At 43.7% G+C, this 25,167-nt stretch overlaps 1 protein-coding gene across 1 annotated transcript in view; it reads right to left on the minus strand.

Moving 5' to 3' along the window:
- The window catches only part of LOC137369863 (uncharacterized), an 88,969-nt gene that overhangs the window by 32,303 nt on the left and 31,499 nt on the right, over positions 1 to 25,167 (minus strand). Inside the window, exon 2 of the mRNA XM_068031501.1 lies at positions 6,547 to 15,576. Within this exon, the coding sequence (XP_067887602.1) occupies positions 6,547 to 15,576 (9,030 nt within the window). The remainder of the gene's footprint in view (positions 1 to 6,546; positions 15,577 to 25,167) is intronic.

Below are 25,167 nucleotides of genomic sequence, written 5' to 3' on the forward strand. Positions count from 1 at the left end.
TCCTGGAACAGTTGCAGAAAATATCAACATTTCCAGCCGCACTGCGCATGATTGGAGAGAGACTGGAGGAGTCCATCTCCAACCTGAGTGCCATGACATCATAGGGCTTCGTGATGATGTCTACATCCATAGAAAGGGTGGCCAACTGATTGAGTATCAGACGTGGCAATCAAACAAGTGCATGCTGGCCCTCACCAGTGGATTGCACACTCAGATTGCCGCCTTAAACAGGTTACGTTTCTGCTTAATTTTTCTCTGATTAAAATTGCTCCCTTTTCCAGTATTGCCCATTTTGCTGCCTGGCAGGGGAGCTTCTCACTTGCGATCAATGGTAAAACAAGAGTTAAAGCTGAGCAATGGGTGTCTGTGACAGGAATACTTTGTTGGTTGGAGGACTGCTTGGTGTTGAGTGATGCAGTGGGGGGGGGGGGGGGGGGGGGGGGGGGTCAAGTGGGTTCAGGATTTGGCTGTCCGATGCATTCATTGCTGCAGTCTAACTCTCCCACAGACTAGTCAATCAAAACCCTGAATAGTCATACTCACAGAATCATACCTTACAATGTCCCAGACGCTGCCATCACCATCCCCGGTTATGTCCTGTCTCATGGCAGGACAGACCCAGCAGAGGTGGTGGCACAGTGGTATACAGTCAGGAGGGAGTTGCCCTAGGAGTCTCATGGCATCAAGTCAAACATGGGCAAGGAAACCTGCTGCTGATTACCACCTACCACCCTCCCTCAGCTGATGAATCAGTACTCCTCCATGTTGAACACCAATTGGAAGAAGCTGAGGGTAGCAAGGGCACAAAATGTACTCTGGGTGGGGGACTTCAATGTCCATCACCAACAGTGGCTCGGGAGCACCATTACTGACTGAGCTGGCAGAGTCCTAAAGGACATAGCTGCTCGACTGGGTCTGTAGCAGGTGGAGAGAAAAAAAACATATTTGACCTCCTCTTCAGCAATCCGCCTGTCACAGATGCATCTGTCCATGACAGTACTGGTAGGAGTGACCATCGCACAGTCCTTGTGGAGACGAAGTCCTGTCTTCACATTGAGGATACCGTCCATCGTGTTGTGTGGCACTACCACCATGCCAAATGGGACATCCATGAGGTGCTGTGGGCCATCAGCAGCAGCAGAATTGTACTCAACCACAATCTGTAACCTCATGGCCCAGCATATCCTTCACGCTACCATTATCATCAAGCCAGGAGACCAACCCTGGTTCAATGAAGAGTGCAGGAGGGCATGCCAGGAGCAGCACCAGGCATACTTCAAAATGAGGTATCAACCTGGTGAAGCAGCAACCCAGGGCTACTTGCGTGCCAAACTGCGTAAACAGCACGCGATAGACAGAGCGAAGCGATCCCATAACCAATGGATCAGATTTAAGCTCTGCAGTCCTGAAACATCCAGTCATGAATGGTGGTGAACAATTAAACAACTAACTGGAGGAGGTGGCTCCACAAATATCCCCATCCTCAATGATGGGGGAGCCCAGCAAATCAGTGCAGAAGATAAGGCTGAAACATCTGCAACAATCTTCATCCAGAAGTGCCGAGTGGATGCTTCATCTCGGCTTTCTCCTGAAGTCCCCAGCATTAGAGATGCCAGACTTCAGCCAATTCGATTCACTCCGCGTGATATCAAAAAACGACTGAAGGTACTGGATACTACAAAGGGTATGGGCCCTGACAACATTCCGGCAATAGCACCGAAATCTTGTGCTCCAGAGCTTGATGCGGCCCTTGCCAAGCTGTTCCAGTACAGCTACAACACTGCCATCTACCCGGCAATGTGGAAAATTGCCCAGGTATGTCCTGTACATAAAAAAGCAGGACAAGTCCAACCAGGCCAATTACCGCCCCAGTCTACTCTCGATCATCAGTAAAGTGATGGAAGGCACCGTCTAGCGGCACTTGCTTAGCAATAACCTGCTTAGTGATGCTCAGTTTGGGTTCCGCCAGGGCCACTCAGCTTCTGACCTGGTTACAGCCTTGGTTCAGGCATGGACGAGAAAGCTGAACTCCAGAATGATGAGAGAGTGACTGCCCTTGACATCAAGCATTTGACCGATTATGGCATCACGGAGCCCTAGCAAAATTGGAGTCAATGAGAATCGGGGCAAAACTCTCCGCTGGTTGGAGTCATACCGAGCAAAAAGGAAGATGGTTGTTGTTGTTGGAGGTCAATCATCTCAGCTCCAGGACATAACTGCAGGAGTTCCTCAGGGTAGTGTCCTAGGCCCAACCATCTTCAGCTGCTTCATCAATGACCTTCCTTCAATCATAAGTTCAGAAGTGGGGATGTTCGCTGATGATTGCACAATGTTCAGCACCATTCACAACTCCTCAGATACTGAAGCAGTCCGTGTAGAAATGCAGCAAGACCTGGACAACATACAGGCTTGGGCTGGTAAGTGGCAAGTAACATTCACGCCACACAAGTGCCAGGCAATGACTATCTCAAACAAGAAAGAATCTAACCATCACCCCTTGACATTCAATGGCATTACCATCGCTGAATCCCCCACTATCAACATCCTAGGGGTTAGCATTGACCATAAACTGAACTGGAGTAGCCGTATAAATACCGTGGTACAAGAGCAGGTCAGAGACTAGGAATCCTGAGGCAAGTAACTCGCCTCCTGACTCCCCAAAGCCTGTCCACCATCTACAAGGCACAAGTCAGGAGTGTGATGGAATACTCTCCACTTGCCTGGATGGGTGCAGCTCCAACAACACTCAAGAAGCTTGACACCATCCAGGACAAAGCAGCCCGCTTGATTGGCACCCCATTCACAAACATTCACTCCAATCACCACGGATGCAAAGTGGCAGCAGTGTGTACCATCTACAAGATGCACTGCAGAAACCCACCAAGGCTCTTCGAAAGGATGCAACCAACAGGTCAGCACTCCCTCAGGACTGCACTCGAAGTGTCAGGCTGGATTAAAGCAGCAGAGTGGAACCATGACTTTTTGATCCAGATTTGACTGCTCTCAACTTAGGCAAGGTAGTACTCGGATTCTCCACATTGAGGCTCGTCGAGGGATTTGAACTGTTGAAGGGATGCCCTATGGTTTATATGGTGAAACTCTGCCCTCTGGTGGGGCGATCAAGAATGAGTGTATATAAATTAGTCAGGAGGGAAATCCAGACTAAGGATAGTGGAAGTCTGTAATTCCCTCCCATGAAAAGGTGTACATACTGGATCAATTTTCAAGGCAGAGTTTAATAGATTTTTGTTGGGTAAGAGTATACAGGAATGTGGAGCTAAAGCAGGTAAATGGAGTTGAGATACAGATCAGTCATAATCTAACTGAATAGCAGAACTGACTCAAGGGAGTGAATGCCTATTCCTACTTCTATATCTGTACCCTTATCAATGTCCCTCACTTACCCCTTATTACAGTATTTTATACATATGAACTGATGGCTGGAGAGAAGGGGTGGGCAGCAGTCATTTTGTGCAATGCTCTGTGACACAATAAACAAACATTTAGTCACAAGTAGCACCTTTCACAACAGGAGAACTTCCCTAAGCTGTTTACTGCCAATGAAATACTTTTGAAGTGAAGTCATTATTCTAATGTAAATGGCGTTGAGATACAGATCAGTCATGATCTAATTGAATGACAGAACAGGCTCAAGGCGCTGAATCGCCTACGCCTGTTCCTATATCTAGGCCCTTACCAGTGTCTCTCACTCACCCTTTATTGCAGCATTTATACATGTAGGACATGTAGGGAAACATGGCAGCCAACTTGCACACAGAAAGCTCCCACAAACAGCAAGAAGAAAGTAAAATAGATCATCTCTTTTTCAGGTGTTGATTGAGGAATAAATATTGACCAGGACACTGGGAAAACCTCCCTGCTCTTCTTCAATTAATATTGACGGAACATTTACATCCACCTGAGGGGGAAACACGGGTCTCGGTTTAACATCTCATCCTAATGGTGACACCTCCAACGGTGCAGCACTCCTCAGTACTGCGCTGAAGTGCCAGCCTAGATTATGCACTCAAGTCTCCAGAGTGGGGCTTAACCCACAACCACCTGACTCAAATGCTGACACCTGAACTCATGAAACCCCATGACGTACTGCTTCCCTTTCAGGATGTGTTTGGAGGTGAATTTTATGATGTCACAGATAGATATGTCTTTAAAAGATGACTGCTTGTAGAGTGTCTTTCATCAGCAGATCTAAAGCAAAAACAAAATAACAAGTTTCTTTTTCTATCCATTCATGGAATGTGGGCATCACTGGCAAGGCCAGCATTTATTGCCCATCCCTAATTGCCCCCGAGCAGATGGTGGTGAGCTGCCTTTTTGAACCGCTGTGGTCTGTGTGGCGTAGGTACACCCACAGTGCTGTTAGGAAGGGAGTTCCAGGGTTTTGACCCAACGACAATGAAGTAACAGCAATATAGTTCCAAGTCAGGATGGGGTGTGACTTGGAAGGGAACTTGCAAGTGGTGGTGTTCCCATTCATCTGCTGCCCTTGTTCTTCGAGATGGTAGCGATCGTGGGTTTGGAAGGTCCCAATACTATGCCAGTAAGTGTACAGACATTTCCTTATTTAACATTTCAGATTGTGAGCAAGCATAGAGACAGATGCATCACTCAACGTGGTGCTGAGCCATAGTTTTGGTTCGATCCTCAGCCTGCGCTGAGCTAACTGATCTTAGCTAAGACAGCAGTAAATGCCATTAGAAATGGCACTGAACACCCTTAGATCATGGACATTGGGTAGAGGAATCAGCCAGAGATCCCTTATCTTCATCACTATCCTGTCATCCTTCTGCATGTAGGCGTCAGTTGAGAACAGAATTGATCTTGGCTGTGGTCCACTGCTCCCAAGGCCGAGTTGCCTGTCGACAATTACCAAATGGACGCACAAATGAAAAGTGGCTGCTAAATCGAACAAGTATGCAGCTGCCAAGACAACAAAAAGCGAGGCAGAGGCGAAACAGGAATATTGGAGAAAATATGGGACAATTCAATGGATTGACAGGTGAAAGTTATTTTTGGTAATATCAATTGATGAAGGGTTTCAGTCTCAGGACAGGTGTTCGGCTATTTATTGATTAGATAAAGAGAAATTTCTTCACTCAGAGGGTTGGGAATCTTTGGAATTCTCTATCCCATAGGGCTATGGATGTGTAGTCAAAGAGTATATTCAGACTGAGATTGATGGATTTTTGGGCACTGAGGGATATGGGGATAGGGTGGGAGAGTGGAATTGAGGTAAAAGCTCAGCAATGATCTTACTGAATGGCGTATTACCCCATTTTTCCCCCAAATAGATTAATACCTTAAATTAAAACAGCAGACAAACAACAGAAAACTGTTATACAATTAGTTAAATGTTCGCCCGTATAATATCGGTAACTTTCATCTCTACAATTTTTGTTTAAATGCATTCACCGGAATTTTCCTTGAGGAAGTAGGGCCACCACTCTGAGGCACAAACTCCATTTACACATACCCATCCCTGATTTCTACTGAAGTTATGGGTGCTGAATATACAAGGAAATTCCTGAAAGATCGCGCCCCCACCATCCCCCCCGAATGCCCTAACCAACATCCACCCCACCTCAAACCACCATTTGGAGTCTATGCTGTGAATCAAGTTGCAAGTTTGCTGCCATTTTCTCACTTGAAGGATAGTGGAAATCTGGAACTCTCTTACCAAAAGGCAGTAGATGATGGGTCAATTGAAATCTTGAAGGCTAAACTTGATCAATTTTTTTTTTTTGTGGTAAGGGCATCAAGGGATATGGAGCAAAGATGGATAAATGGAGTTGAGGTACAGGTCAGCCATGATCTGATTAAATGGCTTGAGAGCTGAATGGCCTATTTCTGATCCCATGATAGGAAAATTCAGCTGGTGTAGTTGTCATGGATATCAAATGTCTTACCTCTGAGGAAGCAAAAAGAGACCTGTCACAAGTCTGGTTCCATAATAAGCATACATTTGATGCATTTAATAACTAGGTGATAGAGGTTGTGGAAGAGTATATTAAAAGAAAGCATTTATACAACACCTTATCGCATCGTTCAGAAATGTCTCAAAGCACTTCATATAAAATTAATAATTTTCAAGTCATTTTATGGAAGCACACACAGCAGCCATTTTGCATGAACAAACATTAGGGAGATGAATTGTTTTGGTTGAGAGAGAAATGCAAACCAAAGACAACTACCTGCTCTTCTTCAAACAATGCCATGAAATATTTATCAACTTGATGAAGTAGCCAGGGTCCGAGTTGTCTTATCTGAAGGACAGCAGTTCTAGTAATACAGCTCTCTCTCAGTACCGCCAGCCTAGACAATGAACCCAAGTCCTAGAGTAGCACTTGAACCCACAACCTTCTTACATAAAGACAAGACTCAAGTGAACCAAACTAATACACTGAGATAAAAGAAAGAACCATTATGTGGGGGGAAGGAGGGGGGGAATAATCCCACATTGCCTATATATATTTAACCAATAAAAATCCAGATAAATTTATTCTCATTCTCACGTAAACTCATTACCTGTTGGTTTCTCATCCAAGTCCGCTGCTTCAGACAGCTTAAACTCTTCATGACTTTTATCTCCCACTGGTGGTCTTTCAGCTGTAGTAACATGCGTTGAGGTTTCTTGATCCTGATGCCCTAAAGTCAGTTTACATGATGGGGAGGATGACACAGCAGAAAAGCAGTTGTTAGCCAGTTCAGGACAGGTTGTGGAGGGAGCTTTATCTAGGGAGGGAACTTCTAAAACGGAATGGATGGGCGTAGGAGTAAAACCAAACTCTGTCATTGAAAATGCAGAAGAAATGTTACTCAATGCAGCATGAGGACATGGATCTGAAGGACTGCAAGATGCATCGAGCAATGTGTTGAATACTGGTGTCTCTGCCAGTGAATGACCAATGGTGGAGACGTGCTCAGAATGATGTGAATTGCCCAATCTTTTATCCTGAGTGTTCTCACCATGCACATCAAATGAAGCGCAGTGATAAAAGTCAACCTTTTCTTCTTCATCGCTACCCACTAGGCAAAGAGGTTTTTGGTCTTGAGGAGGGGTCTCCAATGATGCATGATTGTCTTTTTTGTTAGAATATAATTGTTCAGTATTCTGTGTGACCACAAAAGCATCAGGGACAGTCTGGTTAACATCCGGGCTGGAATGAGAGTCTATTTCTAAACCAGGAATAGCTTGGTTACATGGCCAACTCAATCCTTCAGACTCATGGTGTTGATATGAATCCGACATATGATTGTGTGAACTTTTGCTTACTTTTTCTTTTAAATCTTCAGGCACCTTCATTGACAACTCACCCTGTATCACCTTATATTTTAAAGCAACCTCATCAGCCTTACAGTCCTGTTGTACTATTTGACAGCCAGAAGGGATGGACGAAGCAATGCAAACTGGCTCTGATGAAAGGACTGAGTGGTCATGGATCTCAACACCTTCTGACTTAGAACCACCTGATATTGAATTATTGGATTCATCAGTGGAAAGGTCAAGGCCAGCTTCTGGTGTGAATTCTGAAACTTTAGACATTATCTCATAAATCTCCTCTACTTCTGAATTTGGTTTCACAGCTAAAACATGGTTCCTTTCATCGTCTAGGCTTTCCACTTCAAAGTCTGACGCATTTTGCGTTACAGAAGTAGCATGTTGTTGAGTGACATCAGTGATCACTGTGTGATGAGTAGTTTTGTGTTCAAATATCTCTGCAACATCATCAGTCGAGCTTCTAGAAGCCTTCAGACACTCACCGGTTAATCCTTGCGCAGACTCTGACAATGTCGAGGTAGGAGGGTTCAATCCTGTTGCAGAAACTGAGATTTCCAAATTACAATAAAAAGATTTTGACGCAGTTTCACAAATTTCCTGTCGATGATCACTCGCAATTAGAATTGGGTTTGGGAGTTCAGTTTGATCATTGCCGTTTCTTTCTTCCAAGTTTAAATCCTCCACTTGTCCAGCACTGTGCCCTGGTGATATTCCAGAGAGTTCTGTACGACAGGAGTCAATATTTGGTACAGAGTCAAGATGATTTAGTCGATCGGCATTATTGGCTTGTGAGATATTTGAAATCTTGTCTTGCCCGCCTTCCACTTCTGATGCTAGGCTTATGATTTTCAATCGACAAGCATCATCTCTCAGCTGCGTATCAGCGAGTTCCATTTTTCCACAATCATTTGTTGCAGCTGTCTCTGCAACTTCTAATGTACTAACATCACCTGCTGATGCAAGGCTGGAGGAAACTATTTGACCATCATTATCTCTTGGACTCTTATCCAAGTTCACTACTGTGTTCATATTGTTTCCCAGTGTTGAATCAGAGATATTTAATGGCCCACAGTCAGTAGCTTGTGAATCATTTATAGCATTGCCTGATGCACTACCTCCTAACATTGAGTTGAACATCTCAAGTTTATAAGCATTACCTCCAGATGAGCTGTTACAGAACTCTACTTCACCGGTTAAATTATGTGGTATGATATGTGACACATTTAATATACCTGTATCACTATTTTGTGAGACGTCTGTGAGTTCATCTTCATCTTCATCCTCATTATCAACAAGATCATCATTATCTTCTTCTGACGTAATGTCTATGATCTCCAAATTATAAGAAGCATAACCCAAGAGATCAGAGACTTCTGTTTGATCCCTACCATCTGGTACTGTGTCCATGATCTCTGATTTACAAGCATCATCTCCTGATAATGCACCCGAGAACTTGCTTTGATCCACATCTGTTACCTCACTAGAATCATGTTGCAATAGGCTACCAGACTTCTCCATCTGGGAACTATGATCCCCTGAAATCTCTGAAGTCCAAGTAGATTCATTTAGAAGGGTTTCTGAGTATTCAGCAGCATCACTGATCTGTGAATCATCTAACAGTTTATCTTGACATATCACTGTACTATTAGCCTCTGATTTACAAGCATCATTACCTGTTAGAATGTCACTGACCTTCACGTGACTAGCCTCCACTTTTGGCAGAGTATCCATATCTTCAAACTTGCTAGTGTCATCTTCTAGTAGGATGTCAGTGACCATCACTTGACTAACTTCCTCTACTGGCAGAGCATCCATATCTTCAAACTTGTCAGCATTATCTCCTGGCAGGATGTGGTAGATTTCCACTCGTTCATCAAAATCTACAGCCATGTCTACAATTGCTGCTTTGTAATCATTATCTTCTGGTAAAATGACTTCAACCGCACCATCACCCATTACTGTGCCAACAATTTCTAACTTGTCGATGTTTGAGAGTCCTTCCTGTTCACCAACATTCCCTTTTGTCATGTCAGTGGCCTCTGACTTATAAGCATTCTCATCTGGTAAAGTACCTGATATTTCTACTTGACTGCCATCATCTCCCAATATTGTTTTGGCAATCCCGAATTGGTCAGCATTATCTCCTGTTTGGCCGTCGGAGAGCTTCAATTGATCATCATAATTCCCTTGCAGTCTGTCTAAGGCCATGAATGTAGGAACTGTACACCCTGTGTTGATACCTGAAATGTCTAATTTGTCAGCCTCATCGCCTTCTGGAGCATCTTCCGCTGTTGTATTTATGACCTTTGATTGAAAAGAATCATCTTCTGTTACAACATTGGAGACTTTCACTTGTTCGCCCATATATACTACTGCCAAGTCTATGACAGTAGATTTACAAACATCATTTTCTGGTAAGCTGGTAGAAACTTCTGCTTGACTATTATCATTTCCTGTCACTTTGTCTGCACTTCCTAATTTAGCAGCATCATTCCCTGGTTGGATATTGGTTAGTTCCAACTGTCCACCAAAATCTTCAACCACCATATCTAGGATCTCTGTTTTAAAATCATGATCTTCTGGTAATGCATTAGACACCTCCAATTTCTTACTGTCATCTGTGAATATTGTGTCTACGGCCCTCGACTTAACAGCATAACTTTCGGATTTACTTCTAGAGAGCTCTAATTGATAACCATCATCTTTTGGCATCTGGTTTAATAATGTATCAGCAGTATTCCCTGGTAATTGTTCTAAAAGACCAAAGTGGTTGGTGTCCTTATTTGGCAAGCCATCTAAGGGCTCTGTATGATCATTACTCCCTTTCCGTATTGTATCTAAATCCTCTAACTTACCAACATCATCGTCTTGCACCATATCAGAGGATTCCACTTTCCCATCTGTATCTTCAATTAGTGTACTGGGTAGTCCAATCTGATTATCACCCTCTTCCAGTACAGCTTCGGAGTGTGTTAATGATTGAGTGCCAGCTTCCAAAATGGAGCCCAACAACTTTAATTGGCTAGTAGCATTTCCAGTCTGAGTGTCCGGAAGCTCCTTAGGATCAAAGCATTCTTGTGACAAGGAGACAGAGCACTGCACTTGATCATTTCTCGATAAAGAGTCTGAACTTAACTCAGGACCTGCGAAGTTAGATTGATCAATGCCAACTTTTGGTTCAGCATCAATACATTCTTGGCTGACAATGGTATAATCTATACTGTCTCGTGTTCCATCTTCAACCTGTTGACTTTCAAATTTTTGATTTGGTTTATCCAGTTCTGAGTAACGAGACGCAGTCCTGCTGACCATCTGCTGAGATGAACCTGAAGACCTGTCACTTATTATACCTTCCGATAAGGCCATGTCGTCTTGAGCACTCACTTGTACAGGAGGACTAGTTTCACCAATAAGATTATAAATCTCAAAGGCATTTGTAGATTCAGGACCTTTAACTGAGGGCATGTGTTCAGACAAGTCAGGTTCACTGCTCATGTCATAATCTTCTGTTTCCGATGATGATGAACCCCTCAATGATATGGGTTTTGGGTTACTTGTAAAGACCTCTGACTCTTCACATGTCAACACCTCCTTCATTGAGGTATCTGCCGGAACTATGTTCATCATCTCCTGTCCAATGTTGAGAAGCTCAGTATGTTGCTCCTCCAGATTATTTTCTTCAGAGTTTCTTTTTAGTGCTCCAACTGTTTGTTCAGTACTTGTTAAATCTGAAAGGTTATTGAGCCCGATACTTGTTTCGGACTGGTGTATACCAGGCAAGGAGTGAGATTCTTTGTTTGGCGCAATGTTTTCATCCAAGCTCTCAGGGCAGGTTCCATGATGAGGCAACGGCATATCCCTGAAACCTAATGCAATGACACTTTTACATCCCATAGCTGGTCTACTTTCAGGTAATGTTTCCAGGAACTCTTTAGCTTTTGGTGTGGAAGGAGAGTCACCCGGCTCGTGAGCAACATTGTCCGCAGAGGGAGCTAATTTGGAACAAGGAGACCATGATCTGAGACCTTCTCCATGAATGTCTATCATTTGTGATTCATAGAGAGAGGATGGCTCAGGGGTGTTTACATTGGCAGGATCTGACTGGAAAGGACTGATGCAGGGAGATTTTTCAGCGTCTTCAAGTATTGGGTTAACACAAGGATTGTCATTTTTCACACAGACTGACTCTAAATCCTCACTGATATTGTCACTGACGTTAGTGGAATCTGTAGCTTTCCCAACAGCATACTGACCAACATCACATGACTTTTGTGTGAAGACGGAGTTGTTGCTTTCAGAATTTGATTCACTTGAGCTCATATTTGGCACTTCAGCATCACTGGCCAGATCAACAGGCAAATTCAAGGGCATCTCAGAATTGGGGCCTTTGTTCTCGCCATCTTTGGACCGTGCGCTGACAAGTTGATGGTGGTAATCATCAAATTTATTCATACCTTCGGGTAAGTTAGAAGCCAATTCAAAGTCAAGTTCTTCTCTATTGAGGTTCTTGGTGGGATGTGTATTTTCCAAATGGGAAGTGAGATCTAAATTTGATTCTGTTGGTGAGAGTTGCTTTGTAATCCAAGATTTTGTCAGTGTCTCACCATAGCTCTCTGATTGGACCTGACAAATGGTGTGGAGAGGTTCCAGCTCTGGTGACTGCCTTTCACACAGTGCCAGTTCATGAGTCATTTCTTCAAAGGCTGACAATCCAGAAGACAGATCTTCACTGTCTGAATCAGTTGAACATGTCTCATTCTCTTCAACTTCCAACACCATCTCCGAAAAAATCTTTGGGCTGGTTTTTGTCGAATTAACCAATGTTTGCTGAGACTCATCTGGCACACTGGAGGATGGCAGTGAAATGCATTTATCTTCTGACAATACATCAGTTTGTAAGGTATATGTCTGTAATGGAGAAGCTGTAATGCACACTGAAGCTTGCTGCTGTGTGACTTCTGCAAGTAATTGTGTTTCACCTTTACAGTCAACAGCTGTGCACTCAGGTTCGTTCCTCCAATTCTTCTGTGTTTCCATTCCAGCACTAGGTGGCTCTTCTTCATTGTCAACAGAGGTGGATTTCCCTGTCTGGAATGACGCCATGTTACATGAGGTCATACTTGTGGCACAGTAGGCCTCATGTGCTCCAGAGTCTGATGAGGAGGTTGAAGAAGACATCTCCATCTCACTGTCACTCCCTGAATCTATGGATTCACCGTTTGGTCCTTCAATCTGTACGTCAGTAACTCCCGATAACAGGATGTAATGTTCCGCAGCGATTCTTTCATCCTCCCCCTCAAGAGACGCAGACGCAGAAGAATCTGAAGTGGTATCCTGGAATGCAAAGGATTCATCAACTCCTGCAGTGATAGAGGTCTCGGACATTGAATAAAGGAATGATACAGAACTGTCTTCATCTTCATCTCCAATATCACAGTTACCATCATCAGCATGATTGCCGTCATTAACCTCACTATCATCACCATCGCATTCAGCGTTTTCCTCTTCTGTTGTGGTTGGGGGCACTGTGGGCAATGAAGTAACTTCAATAGAGTCTGCCTCAAAAATAATGCTGCCTCTAAATGACAACAATGCTGCAGGCACCATTCTCTCATTACCAAGACCCATACCAACAACTTCGTCGGGAGATTGGAGCAACATTGCCGTCTCCATTTCAGGACTGCTAGTTATGTCTGAACAGCCAACTTGTATGGAACTGTACATCCCACTGGATGGTTGACCACTTGGAAAGCAAACTGCAGAAACTAGTGGCACAGATCTTTCAAGCTCACCTTCAGCTACAAAGGAACTATCATAATCAGGACTGATAAGAGCATTGGAAATCTCCTTGCATGATTCATCCAACAGTAGGTCGAGCTGACAGGAGATTGAAGTTTCAAGTTTCGTATTAGGTTCCTTCTCGGTCTTTATTTCCATGCCACTTTCTTCATTGAAAGCATCAGCATAATCTTCAGCAAGCTCCTCAGAAGAAGCAAGAGGAGCATAAGTAGTGCAATCGTCACAATGTTTGCTATAGGAATATTGGTCCTTGACTGTCTCAGCAGTGAGCAACAAGTTATCTATTGCGCACAGGCTATCGCCTGTGTCAATTGTCCCATGATTGGTACTTGCGCCTCCCTTTAATAGATATTTGAATTCTGAAGTCAGGCTACTATTTTTTGCTTCATAATAAGTAATATTGTCACATGATCCCATTGGCATTGTGCTTTCTTCCTCAATATGATCTTGTACAGGTTCAGCCTCATGCTGCCCAGTACTTTCATCAACCTCTGTGCTTACTTTGGGCATATCTAACTGTATTGGAGCATCTTCATTACTGGGCATAATAACTATTTCTCTTGGGTCTCCTTTGGCATTTCCATAATTTGATTCACCACCATTAGACCACCTGTACTCTCTACTAAATTTTGACTCTGAATTGTCATCCTCCTGAGGAATAGATATTGGCTGGAAGGTGAGTGCATCTTCGTGTTTTCCATCTGAAGTGATTGTACAGCACTTATCATCTGTTGTAGCATTTTGTGTCATTGTTTGTGAGCTCCTAATGTCACAGTCTGTCATGTACGATTGTTGATTCATAACACTTCCCTCAACTAACCCTGGTCCTAAACTGAAAATTTCCTGATCTTTAAGATTTATATATTCCTGTCCATCTTCATCATCCTCTTCGCTGGTTTCAAGATTTTCACTATCAAATGCTAAAGCAGCAAGGTCATCCTGTGTTTCAGTAAGGCACCTTTCAGTTGACTCTTCCATAGAGGTCCAAGTTTCCTCATCAATTATGCCATAAGGAGCATCAGCAAGAGATAGCACTGGTTCGGACTGCTCTTCACTGAGCTCCTCTGCAAATGCAGATAATGATTCTACGTAACAAGCAGACACTTCCATTGTTTCAACCTCTGCCAGTAAGTTTGGGGAGCACGACGGGGAAGTATTCGGGGTGCCCGATGTCCAGCTGCCTCCTTCTGCAGTTCTGTAAGATCCTGAGGGCGAGGTCGGTGCAGAATAGATGCCCTCACTGCCCTCATTCTCCAGGGCTTCAATGGGCTCCTCATGTAAGTTGGTTTTCGAATAAGAAAAATATTTTTGGGCAACGCAAGATGTCTTTACTGGACTTGATGGTGCTGTGAAGAAAAGATCTGGATCAGTACTGCACATGTGGTCCACAGCACTGGGATATACAAGCAATTCTTTGGTGGGTTCTGAATAACACAAAGGCATATCAGTGTGTCCAATGGTTGTAACCTGATCCTGAGTTTGTGATGGTTCAGTCTTTGCGTTTTCAGCCCTTGTCAGTAAGTGGAGAGGATCAATAACTGCAGGCAGATCGGGCCCTGTGGCTGAAATGGCTTGAAGTTCTAATGTTAATGAAGGTTCAATACTGCTGCTCATGACATTGGGAGGGAGGCCGGCTGAGCAGAGTGTTTCTACAAGAGGGATTGGTTTTTCATTGCCTGTTTTAAGTGAATCTACGTCCATTACTGCACGGGCAGTCTCCTTCTCAATGAAGGGCAACTGAACTGATGTATCTGTTTCTGAGTCGGACAAATCCTGATCTCCCTCCTTCTCCAAACCGGTCATTTCTGTCTCCTTGTCTACTTTGGTATCTATCAGTTGCATGTCCCCATCAGGCTCCTCTCTGGATATTGTGTCTGTCTCTGAAATACTGCTCACCTCCGACTCTTCCAATGACAGGCCTACGCTGGCCTCCGGGCTAGCTTGCGTTGCATCTATGACAGGGTCAACAGTGCCTGGTGGACCATCTGGTAAGTGTCTGCTTTTTTCTAGAGCTTCCACTTTGGATATCCCTGAGCCAATGTCTGCACTGATGAGTTGTGTGTCATCAACAGTGCTTAGTGCAAACATGTCTGCCCTTTCTCGTTCCACATCCAGTTTGTGCTGGGCTACTTGGCTTTCATTTTCTGAAAGACTTTCCTTGATGTAAGACGCTGCTGAAGATGACTCAGGGTACGAGTTATCTGTGTCCATGTCACAACTCGCTCCTTCAGGCTGAGGTCGGGTGCCCTTGTCAGCTGGACCCTTCTCACCAAGGTTTTCAGAAACATCCCTGCTGCAATCCAATGCCGGGCCGGCAGTCGGGAGATTGCTCTGCTCGATCCCTGTAAACCACGTTGAGCCGTCAGTAAGCTGCATCAGGTATGAGGATTCAGCTGTTGGGGAGGCCTGGGGTGAAGCTGGGTCTTTAGGGGTGAGCATGCTGTGAGAAGAGCCACAGGAAACATCAGGGGAAATGTCTGCAGAATTAACAAAAGGAAACAAAAAAGAGAAAGCAGATGGATTGCAAATAGCCAAAACATATAAAATGGAAAAAGGGAAAAAAGGTGGAGAGCAAAATAGTAAAGAATTAGTATTTTCATTAATTTCATAGAAGTTTACATTACAGAAGTTCATTCAGCCCATTGTGCCTGCGCCAGCCCTTTGAAAGAGCTATCCAATTAACTCCATTCCCCTGCTCTTGCCACGTAGCCCTGATTTTTTTTTTTCCTTTCCAAGTTTATATCCAATTCCCTTTTGAAAGTTGCTATTGAATCTGCTTCCACCACCCTTTCAAGTAATGCACCCTTAAACTTGGTTTTGAGACTCATCTCTCAGCCTTGGTACAATGCATCAACAAATGATTGAGCAGTTTCAAAAAAAAAGAAAACCAGTCATTTCCTGCGGTTTCATCTGACCTTCCAATAATCTGCCTCTTCCCAAGGTGGGGGGGGTGGGGTGGAGGGGGGGGTGAGGGAGTCATGGAGTCATAGAGTCATAGAGTCATTTACGGCACAGAAGGAGGCCATTTGACCCACCGAGTCCACGCTGGCTCTCCACAGAGCTATGCAGTCAGTCCCACTCCCCTGCTTGATCCCCATAACCCTGCACGTTTATTTCCTTCAAGTGCCCATCCTCTTTCCTTTTGAAATCATTGATTGTCTCCGCTTCCATCACCCTTGTGGGCAGCAAGTTCCAGGTCATCACCACCTGCTGCATTAAAAAAAGTTCTTCCTCACATTCCCCCTGCATCTCTTGCCCAAAACCTTCAATCGGTGTCCTCTAACCCTTGTACCATTAGTTAATGGGAACAGCTTTTCATTATCTAACTTATCTAAGCCTCTCATTATCTTGTGCACTTCTATTAAATCTCCCTCAATCTCCTTTGTTCGAAGAACAATGCCAGCTTTTCTGGCCTAACCTTGTGATTAAAATCCTGCATCCTGGAACCAACCATTCTGGTAAATCTCCTTTGCACTCTCTCAAGGACCTTCGCATCCTTCCTAAATTGTGACCAGAACTGGACGGAATACTCCAGCTGGGGCCTAACCAGAGCTTTATAAAGGTTCAGCATAACTTCCTTGCTTTTGTACTCAATACCTCTATTTATGAAGCCGAAGATCCCATAGACTCTGCTAACCACTCTCAATATGTCCTGCCACCTTCAAAGATCGATGCACCCCCAGGTTCCTTTGTTCCTGCACACTCTTTAGAACTGTGCCATTAAATATATATTGACTCTCCTTATTCCTTCTGCCAAAATGCATCACCTCACACTTGTCTGTATTAAATTCCATCTGCCACTTGTCTGCCCATTCTGCTAGCCTATGTCCTGTCGCAGGTGGCTCATATCATCCTCACTGTTTGCCACACCTCCAAGTTTGGTGTCATTGGCAAATTTTGAGATTCTACTCTATATTCCAAAGATTCAAGTCAATGGAGAAAATCTTCCAACAGCAACAATAATTATCCTCTAAATTTCCTCAGGATGTGAAAAATTAGACCAATTCACACCAGGGAATAGTTCAACAATGGCCTTAAAGGGACAAGCCAGATTAGTAACTAAGCAGATAACCAGTGAGCTATGCCATGGGAGACCAGACAATTTCCCATTAAAAAAACTTTAATGGTTAGAATCATACAGCAGAGGGTGGCCATGCAGCCCATTGTGTCTGTGCCAGCTCTTTGAAAGAGCTATCAAATTAGTTCTATGTTAGCCCTACAGTCAGTCAGACACTAATGGATCTTAGGTATCACCTTGGGTGAACTACAGAGCAGCTGGTTTATATTTTAAGTGCGACTCCTGCAGTTAATTAGAATCTATTTTCTGTTGTTGGGGGTGCTTCTCAGCAAAGTGCACTTTTTTTTTAAATGAGACACAAAGATTTGCATGTGTGACACCTAAGTTTGAAAGCTACGTCTCAAGATTTCTTTATGTATACCAGTAAATTACCTATAGTCCTGACAGGAAGGCACTGTAAGAATCGGGGCAATATACCATGTTACAGACAATGGATTGTTCTGCTGCTAAAGTATAGGTGCAGTCCCTTTAAAGATACAAAATCTTCTTGTTAAGTAAACTCTGTGAGAGTTTTTGCAAAAGTCAACTACTATTCATAATTCTAACTGTTCTGTGGGAAGATGAATTAAGAACCAGTAAGTAGTGTGGTTCCAACATTTTCTGTGCCTGGAGAGAATGAAGGGAAAGTTAGAAGAATCTTTTCTCGGACAGATTGTTAGAAATTGGAATGCTATTGAGGCAGAGACTGCAACATCATTTGAAAGGGAATGGGATAATTATTTGGATAGGAAAAATGTGAGAAGGATTTGGAGATAGGGCAGGATAATGGATTGGAGTTGAAGAGCTCACACTGGCACAAGGCAAGGTGGGTCTGTACTGTATTTTTTTAATTCTAGGCTTCAAAATAAATGTGGCTTATACATGAGTTAACATATTTCATCAAACAGGTTACTATTATAAATACAGACACTATCAACCTAAGGAACATAGGAATTGCTGAATAAAAAAAGACCAAGATCCATCTCGTTTGGCTTCTACCATACTGGTCGTCACATGGTACAATGATAATAGAGTTGTTGACTAATCATAGCAATCAATCTCTGAACAATTAGTCTACAATGGACCCAGACATAATGCGAGGAAAATCCCAGTGGTGGAGAATATTCAGAACCATAGGTCCAAAGTTATGTGTTCCACCCAAGTTACCAAACATTACTTTGAGAGCAATCTATCTAATTTGTGTTTGACTGAATCAATCTTGTTCCCCCGTCTCCCGAGGGAGATTGTTCCATAGATTGGCCACTCGCTCACTGAAGTATTTTTTTTCCATAGTTTTGAATTTACCCATCTTCAATTGCAGGTCATGTCCTCTGGTTTTACTGTTCTGGATAAGGTGAAATAACTGATCACGGTCTACATTATACAGAAACAAGCAGTGAAACTCCGTTGAAAGTATCGCTGGCATTCCCTGTCGCTCACCACACACTTTGGTACACAATCCCACCCTCTCCCTCCCCCTCATCATATTTTATGATTGATGCACACCCACTACCCTTCCCCCTCCTGCAACAAGGACAGATGGTTGGTTAATCATAGGGGATGCGTAGGGGAGTTAGGGAATGTTATCTATTTACACTCTCGGATAATGCAGCCTTGCCAATTTTGTTCAGCAATCTGGTTTTAGAAAGGGCCACTGCAGTGGTTTGGCGGCTATGAGGAAAGGGTGGGGAGGGCTCCAGATGGTGCAGTCATAATAGACAGGCTACAGGGTATAAGCAGATGGTATCGCCCCTGCTGTCTTCCCCTGCGATAGTTTAACGATTCAAACAATGCAGCAACGTATTCATCGGCTGACAAAGAGCCATTTAGAAATCTGCAAACGTCTCCAAGTATTGAAATAACTGCAAACTAGCATTTTGTTGGGAAAAAACAAATGGGTAATGATAAACCAGTGAGAGGCTGTTTTCTTTCACAATAATAAACACTTGTGGGTTTTTTTTTAAAAACACTTTTTGTCCCCAGCTAATTTTCTCCCTTTGCTCTCATGATGTGAGCTGCACTGGCACAGTTATGTTTATTACTCATCCCTTGTTATAATGGGGGGACTTTTTCAGCACAGAGGTTGCTTTAACACAGAGTGGTTTGTTCACTTCAGCTGTCATGTCAGAGGGCAGCAAGAGCCAACTAAATAGTGCGGGACTGGAGTAACGTATAGGCCCAGAATGGGTAGGGATAGCAGTCCCCTTGGCTGAAAGAAATTAGTGACCTAGATGTGTTTTTATGACAATCTAGCATGGTTATTTTTCTGGTGCCAACTAATAAATTACCAGATTTATTGAATTTACAGCACAGAAACAGGCCATTTAGTCCAACTGATCTATGTCAGTATTTATACTCCTTTCAAGATGTCTCCCACTGTAATTGCCTCTATCCAACCCTGCCCCTGTAACCCCTCAATTCCTTTCCCTTCATGTATCCATAAAGCTTCCCCTTAAATGCATCAATTATACCTGTTCAACTTCTCCTTGTGGCACCAAGTTCCACATTCTCCCTACACTCTGTGTAAAGAATTTCGCCTAATCTCTATTGGATTTGATATCTTATATTTTAAAGCCCCTTCTTCTGACTCACCCAAAAGTGGAAACAGTTTCTCCATGTCCAATTCTGATTCTAACATGGTGAGAATTGAACTCACAACCTCCCTACTGCCATTCCAGTTCGAAAACAGTAGGCTACTGTATCCATAATCCTCTATTCCTACACTCACAGACTTACTCTGGGATACAATTCCACAGGTTCCACAAACCTATTGTGGCTGTCTAAGTGGGACTTGTGTGTGAGACTATGGAGGGAGTCTGCAATTGTCACTACAGAATCTATCTGCAATCATCACAGCCACATTCTGATCTTGATCTGACATTAAAATATGCACATGCACACTTACCTGCAGTGGCCTTTATATACTATTCAGGGGCATGAATCATGGCTGATATTTTGATATTTCTTCCCCCTCTCAAGCTCAGCGCTATTGAGATTATTTATTGTTTGAACCAATCTTGCCTCTGAGTGCAGAAACTTGAGCACATAAACCAGGCTGACAATTCAGTGCAGTACTGAAAGAGTGCCGCATTATCAGAGGTGCTGCCTTTTGAATCTTTTAACAGCCAATTAAGATGACTGTGTCATCAATTGAAATTAATTTAGCAAAAGTGCCCACTTTTTAAAGGGGCACAAGCAATAAATTCCAAATTATAATAAAAATAAAGGAAACTTCAAATCATAGGAGGGAATTTTATGCTCTCTCACAGTGGGTTTGGAGGTGGGGAGAGCATAAAATTGGGTGAGATCCGCCAAAATTAAGTCCAGGGCAGGAAGGCCTGTGAAATGTGAAAGGGCCCCTGCCTTTGCTAAGAACCCTTACACTCCCCTCCACCACGACCCCCACCTAGTGAGACCCATTCCGCCCTGTCCTATCTGTGGCCTGGGTTCAGCAACGCTCCTAGGGCTTGGGTGGTGCTCCACCGGCAGCAAGCATCGCCTCTGTGGTGGCGCTACTCAGTGGAAGAGTTGCAGGCCTCTGATTGGCCGGCAGCTCTCAGAGGGCAGGATTTCTGTCACTGGGGTCCTTGATCCCGTGGAAGGCCTGCCGCTGTCTACTTAAGTGCCGAATTGGCACTAGATTCCACGGGCCTGCCACAGAACAGGCGACGCGGGGTCTCGACATCATTTTTTCCGAACATCGAGTCTCCCGTTGCCAGCGTAAAATCCCAGCCACAGAATGGTTACAGCACAGGAGGCAGCCATTTGGTTCCTCGTTTCTGTGCCGGCTCTCTGCAAGAGCAACTAAGTTAGTCCCACTCCTCCACCCTTTCTCTGCAGCCCTGCAAATTCTTTTCTCTTCAATTAATTATCCAATTGCCTTATGAAATCCATAATTGTATCTGCCTCCACAATATCATCAGGCAGTGCATTCCAGATCCTAAACACATGCTTCTTAAAAAAAATGTTTTTGTCACGTCATTATTAGTTCTTCTGCTATTCTCCCTAAATCAGTGTCCTCTGATTCTCAATCCTTCCACCAATGGGAACAGTTTCTCTCTATCTACTCTGTTCCGACACCTCATGATTTTGAACGCCTTTATCAAATCTCCTCTCAACCTTCTCTAAGGAGAACAGCCCCAGTTTCTCTAATCTATCCACATAACTGAAGTCACTCAACCCTGGAATTCTCATAAATCTTTTCTGCACCCTCTCTAATTCCTTAACATCCTTCGTAGTGTGGTCCTTAATACTCGAGTTGAAGCCAAACCACCGTTTTATAAAGGTTAACTAAAGCTTCCTTGCTTTTGTATCCTATGCATCTATTTATAAAGCCCAGGGTAGCATATGTCTCCTTAACCACTTTCTCAACCTGCCCTGCCACCTTCAATGCTATGTGTTACATATACTCCCAGTTAACTCTGCTCCTGCACCCCTTTCAAAATTGTATCCGAACATATGAATTAGGAGCAGGAGTAGGCCTTTATTTTGTATGGCAAACTTAGCAAATCATATTTTCTTTATCCACTATTTCTGACATGGACATGATGGGACAAATGGCCTCCTCCTGTGACATAAACCTTTCTACGTTTCACCATGCAGTCCAGTTCCTTCAGTGCCCACCCGTCACAAAAGGTCTCACATGTACCAGTAGCAGCCCATGTGCTCCTTTTCCAGGGTCATGCAGGCAAGGGCAAAGCTGTGGAAGAGATGCAGGCAGTTGCAGCAAACAACATGTTGGCACTCTGATTAGGAAAATAATTCCTTCTTTGGAATACTTTGATTACCATCCACCCCAATCCACTCTGTTTTCAGATTTGCATGCCCTAAAAATCCAGTAGGTTGTCTTTTTCTAAATTCATAAATCTATATAAGTTCCCAAGGCCATGGTGAAGGACCCAGACAGACTGTTAGAGACCACCCAAAGGTGAAGGTACTAGACCCATGGCGAGGGGTGTCATTCAATGGTGAAGGGGCCAAACCCACAGTTAACACCACCTCAGGTTGAAGGGCTTGGGCCCTCGGCAGAGGACACCATCCCTGGGTGAAAACAGTAAGGTAAAGCGAGAAATAGAGTGAAGAGAATCATAAGTTCAACTATCCCTTGATGATACTAACTAGCTGCAGGTACCAGTCTCTCTGCTTCAGCACTTAGTCTATGGAAGGAGACAGCAGCAATCGATAAAACCAGCAATTTTTTTTCATTGTAAAACAAAGATTGTGAGATGATCTAACACTGGTGTGAGAGCAGGAATCTGCCTAACAACCCAATCGAAGAGCTGGTTTTAAAATTGCCCACAAGAGCACTGACAGCTCGATTATGTGATGCAGCGTGTGTTTGTGCCCCCATCTCATTAAAAAGCATTTGGCCACCTCTCAGGGATTTAATTAGTTCTCCATGCTCTTACCCAAAGAACATTCTGGAACATTCACAATAACAACAAAAGCTCCCTGATCAAGCCATAATGGCTTCAGACGTTTTCACTTGCCTGCATTTCCATGGGAACAAACAAAAGCCTGGAGCGGAATGAAGACCAGTGGCAGTCCCACTGAATTGGGATCGGTGATACTGTGAGGCAGAGGCTTTTGGCGCAGTTGTCGGACTGCACTGCAACACTGCCCTGCGACACTTCCAGTCGATGCAACATTCAGTCAGGGCACAGTTCAGAATGACAACATGTAAACGAAACCTTTAAAATATTTCTGCTATTGATTACTAACCAGTGATTTGTTCTTTTTTACTTGATGTGTACAGTACACGTACAGGAGCTCATAGTTAGATGCGCATGAGTCATATATTACAAGGCAGGAGTGAATCGTTCCCTTTCACCTCTTGTGTACTATACATGTGCAGGAGCTGAAACTGAGACATACATGGGTCATACGGTACCAGACGGGAGTCAATCGTTCCATTTTACCCACAGTGTGCTGTACACATACAGGAGCTGACACTGAGGCACACAGAAGGGGAGTCACTTTGCTTTTCTTCAGTGTGTAATCAACGCTTTGCATCTACAAAGCCTCAGAGCTGAAATAGAACCCCTTTTATTGATTAAGTGAAGAGCATTAAGCTTCCCTGCTGCACTCAGACATGAAAAGCTTTTAACCCAATTATTGGCTCGGCAACTATACTATTCCTGTCCACGATTACTGAAAGCACAGAAAACCACTTGAGGCAAAAGACAGATTCTCTCAATGGCAGGCAGATTTTTTTTCATAGAATCTTACAGCAAAGGAGGAAAAGAAAGAAAGTCTTTCCTGTCCGCAGAACATCCTCGTTTAAGAATAAGAGGTCTTCCTTTTAAGACGGAGATGAGGAGAATTTGTTTCTCTCAGAGGGTCATTAGTCTGCTGAATTCACTTCCCCAGAAAGCAGTGGAGGCTAGGTCACTGAAATTGTTCAAAGCTGACAGATAGATTTTTGATTGAAAAGGAAGTCAAGGGAAGTAGAGTTGAGACCACAACCAGATTGGCCATGGTCTTATCGAATGGCGGAGCAGGCTGGAAGGGCTGAGTGGTCTACTCCTGCTCCTCCTAAGTCCTATGTCCCTATGCTTTATAGCCAATGAAGTACTTTTTGAAGTGTAGGAAAAGCAGCAGCCGATTTGCACACAACAAGCTCCCACAAACAAAGAACTGATAATGACCAGATAATCAGTTTTAGTGATGCTGATTTAGTGATTAATATTGGCCAGGACACAGGGATAATTCCTCAGTTCTTCTTCAATATAGTACCATGGGAGCTTCTATGCCCACCTGAGAGAGCAGATGAAACCTCAGTTTAATGTCTCATCCGAAAGATATTACCTGTGACAGTGCAGTTCCATCAGACCTGGATTGGAGTGTCAGCCTAGATTTTTGTGCTCAAGTCTCTGGAATAGGACTTAAACCAACAAGCAAGAGGGCTACCAACTGAGCTGTGGCTCACACCATTCAGTCCATTATGCTGATGCCAGCTCTTTGAAAGCTATTCAATTAGTCCCACTCCCTTGCTCTTTTCCCAGAGCCCTACAAATTTCTTCTTTTCAAGTGGGCATCCAATTCACTTTTGAAAGTTACAATTGAATTGGCTTCCACCCTCCTTTCAGGCAGTGCATTCCAGAACATAACAATTCGCAGTTTTAAAAAATTCTCAATTATCCACAATATAAATGTCATGTTCTCTGGGTACTGGCCCTCCTGTCAGTGGAAATAGTTTCTTCTTATTTACTCTATCAAAACCCTTGATAATTCTGAATACCTCCATTTTATCTCCTCAGCTTTAAGGAGAAAAATCCCAGCTTCTCTAATCCCTCATTCCTGGAATCTCCCCAGCACCCCATCCAAGGCCTTAGCATGCTTACTCTTTCACTTTAAAGGTAAAATTCTGCTAGTGTCCTTCTTGCTTCTCCTGAAGGTGCCAGCCGCTTGCTCTGGGATCACAGGTGCAACCAGTTCTTTGGTACCTCACCCTCTTCACATGTGGCCCCAAGGAGTGAGCATCAGTGAATGAACACCATCACCAGGACCTCTTTAAGAGTCAGAGCTTCACCATCAGGACCCCCTTAAAAGAAGGAGTCTCATCCCCTCTTTCTGCAAAGAGTTGTTATATTGTGGAATTTTTCCAGGGTTAGTGATTGAGGCACATGAACATACATACGAACATATGAATCAGGAGGAGTAGGCCACTCGGCCCCTCGTGCCTGCTCCCCCATTCAATAAGCTTATGGCTGTAACCAGGGATTGTAACCCCAATTCCAGATTCTCGCCTACCCCCGATAACCTTTTACTCCCTTGCTTCAAGAATTAATTCAAGAATTTATCTACCTCTGCCTTAAAAATATTTAAAGACTCTGCTTCCACTGCCTTTTGAGGAAGAGAGTTCCAAAGACTCACGACCCTCTGAGAGAAAAAGTTTCTCCTCATCTCTGTCTTAAATGGGCGACCCCTTACATTACATAGTGACCCCTAGTTCTTGATTCTTCCACAAGGAGAAACATCCTTTCCACATACACCCTGTCAAGACCCCTCA

Source organism: Heterodontus francisci, chromosome 5 (assembly GCF_036365525.1).
Source record: "Heterodontus francisci isolate sHetFra1 chromosome 5, sHetFra1.hap1, whole genome shotgun sequence".
Taxonomy (NCBI): Eukaryota; Metazoa; Chordata; class Chondrichthyes; order Heterodontiformes; family Heterodontidae; genus Heterodontus; species Heterodontus francisci.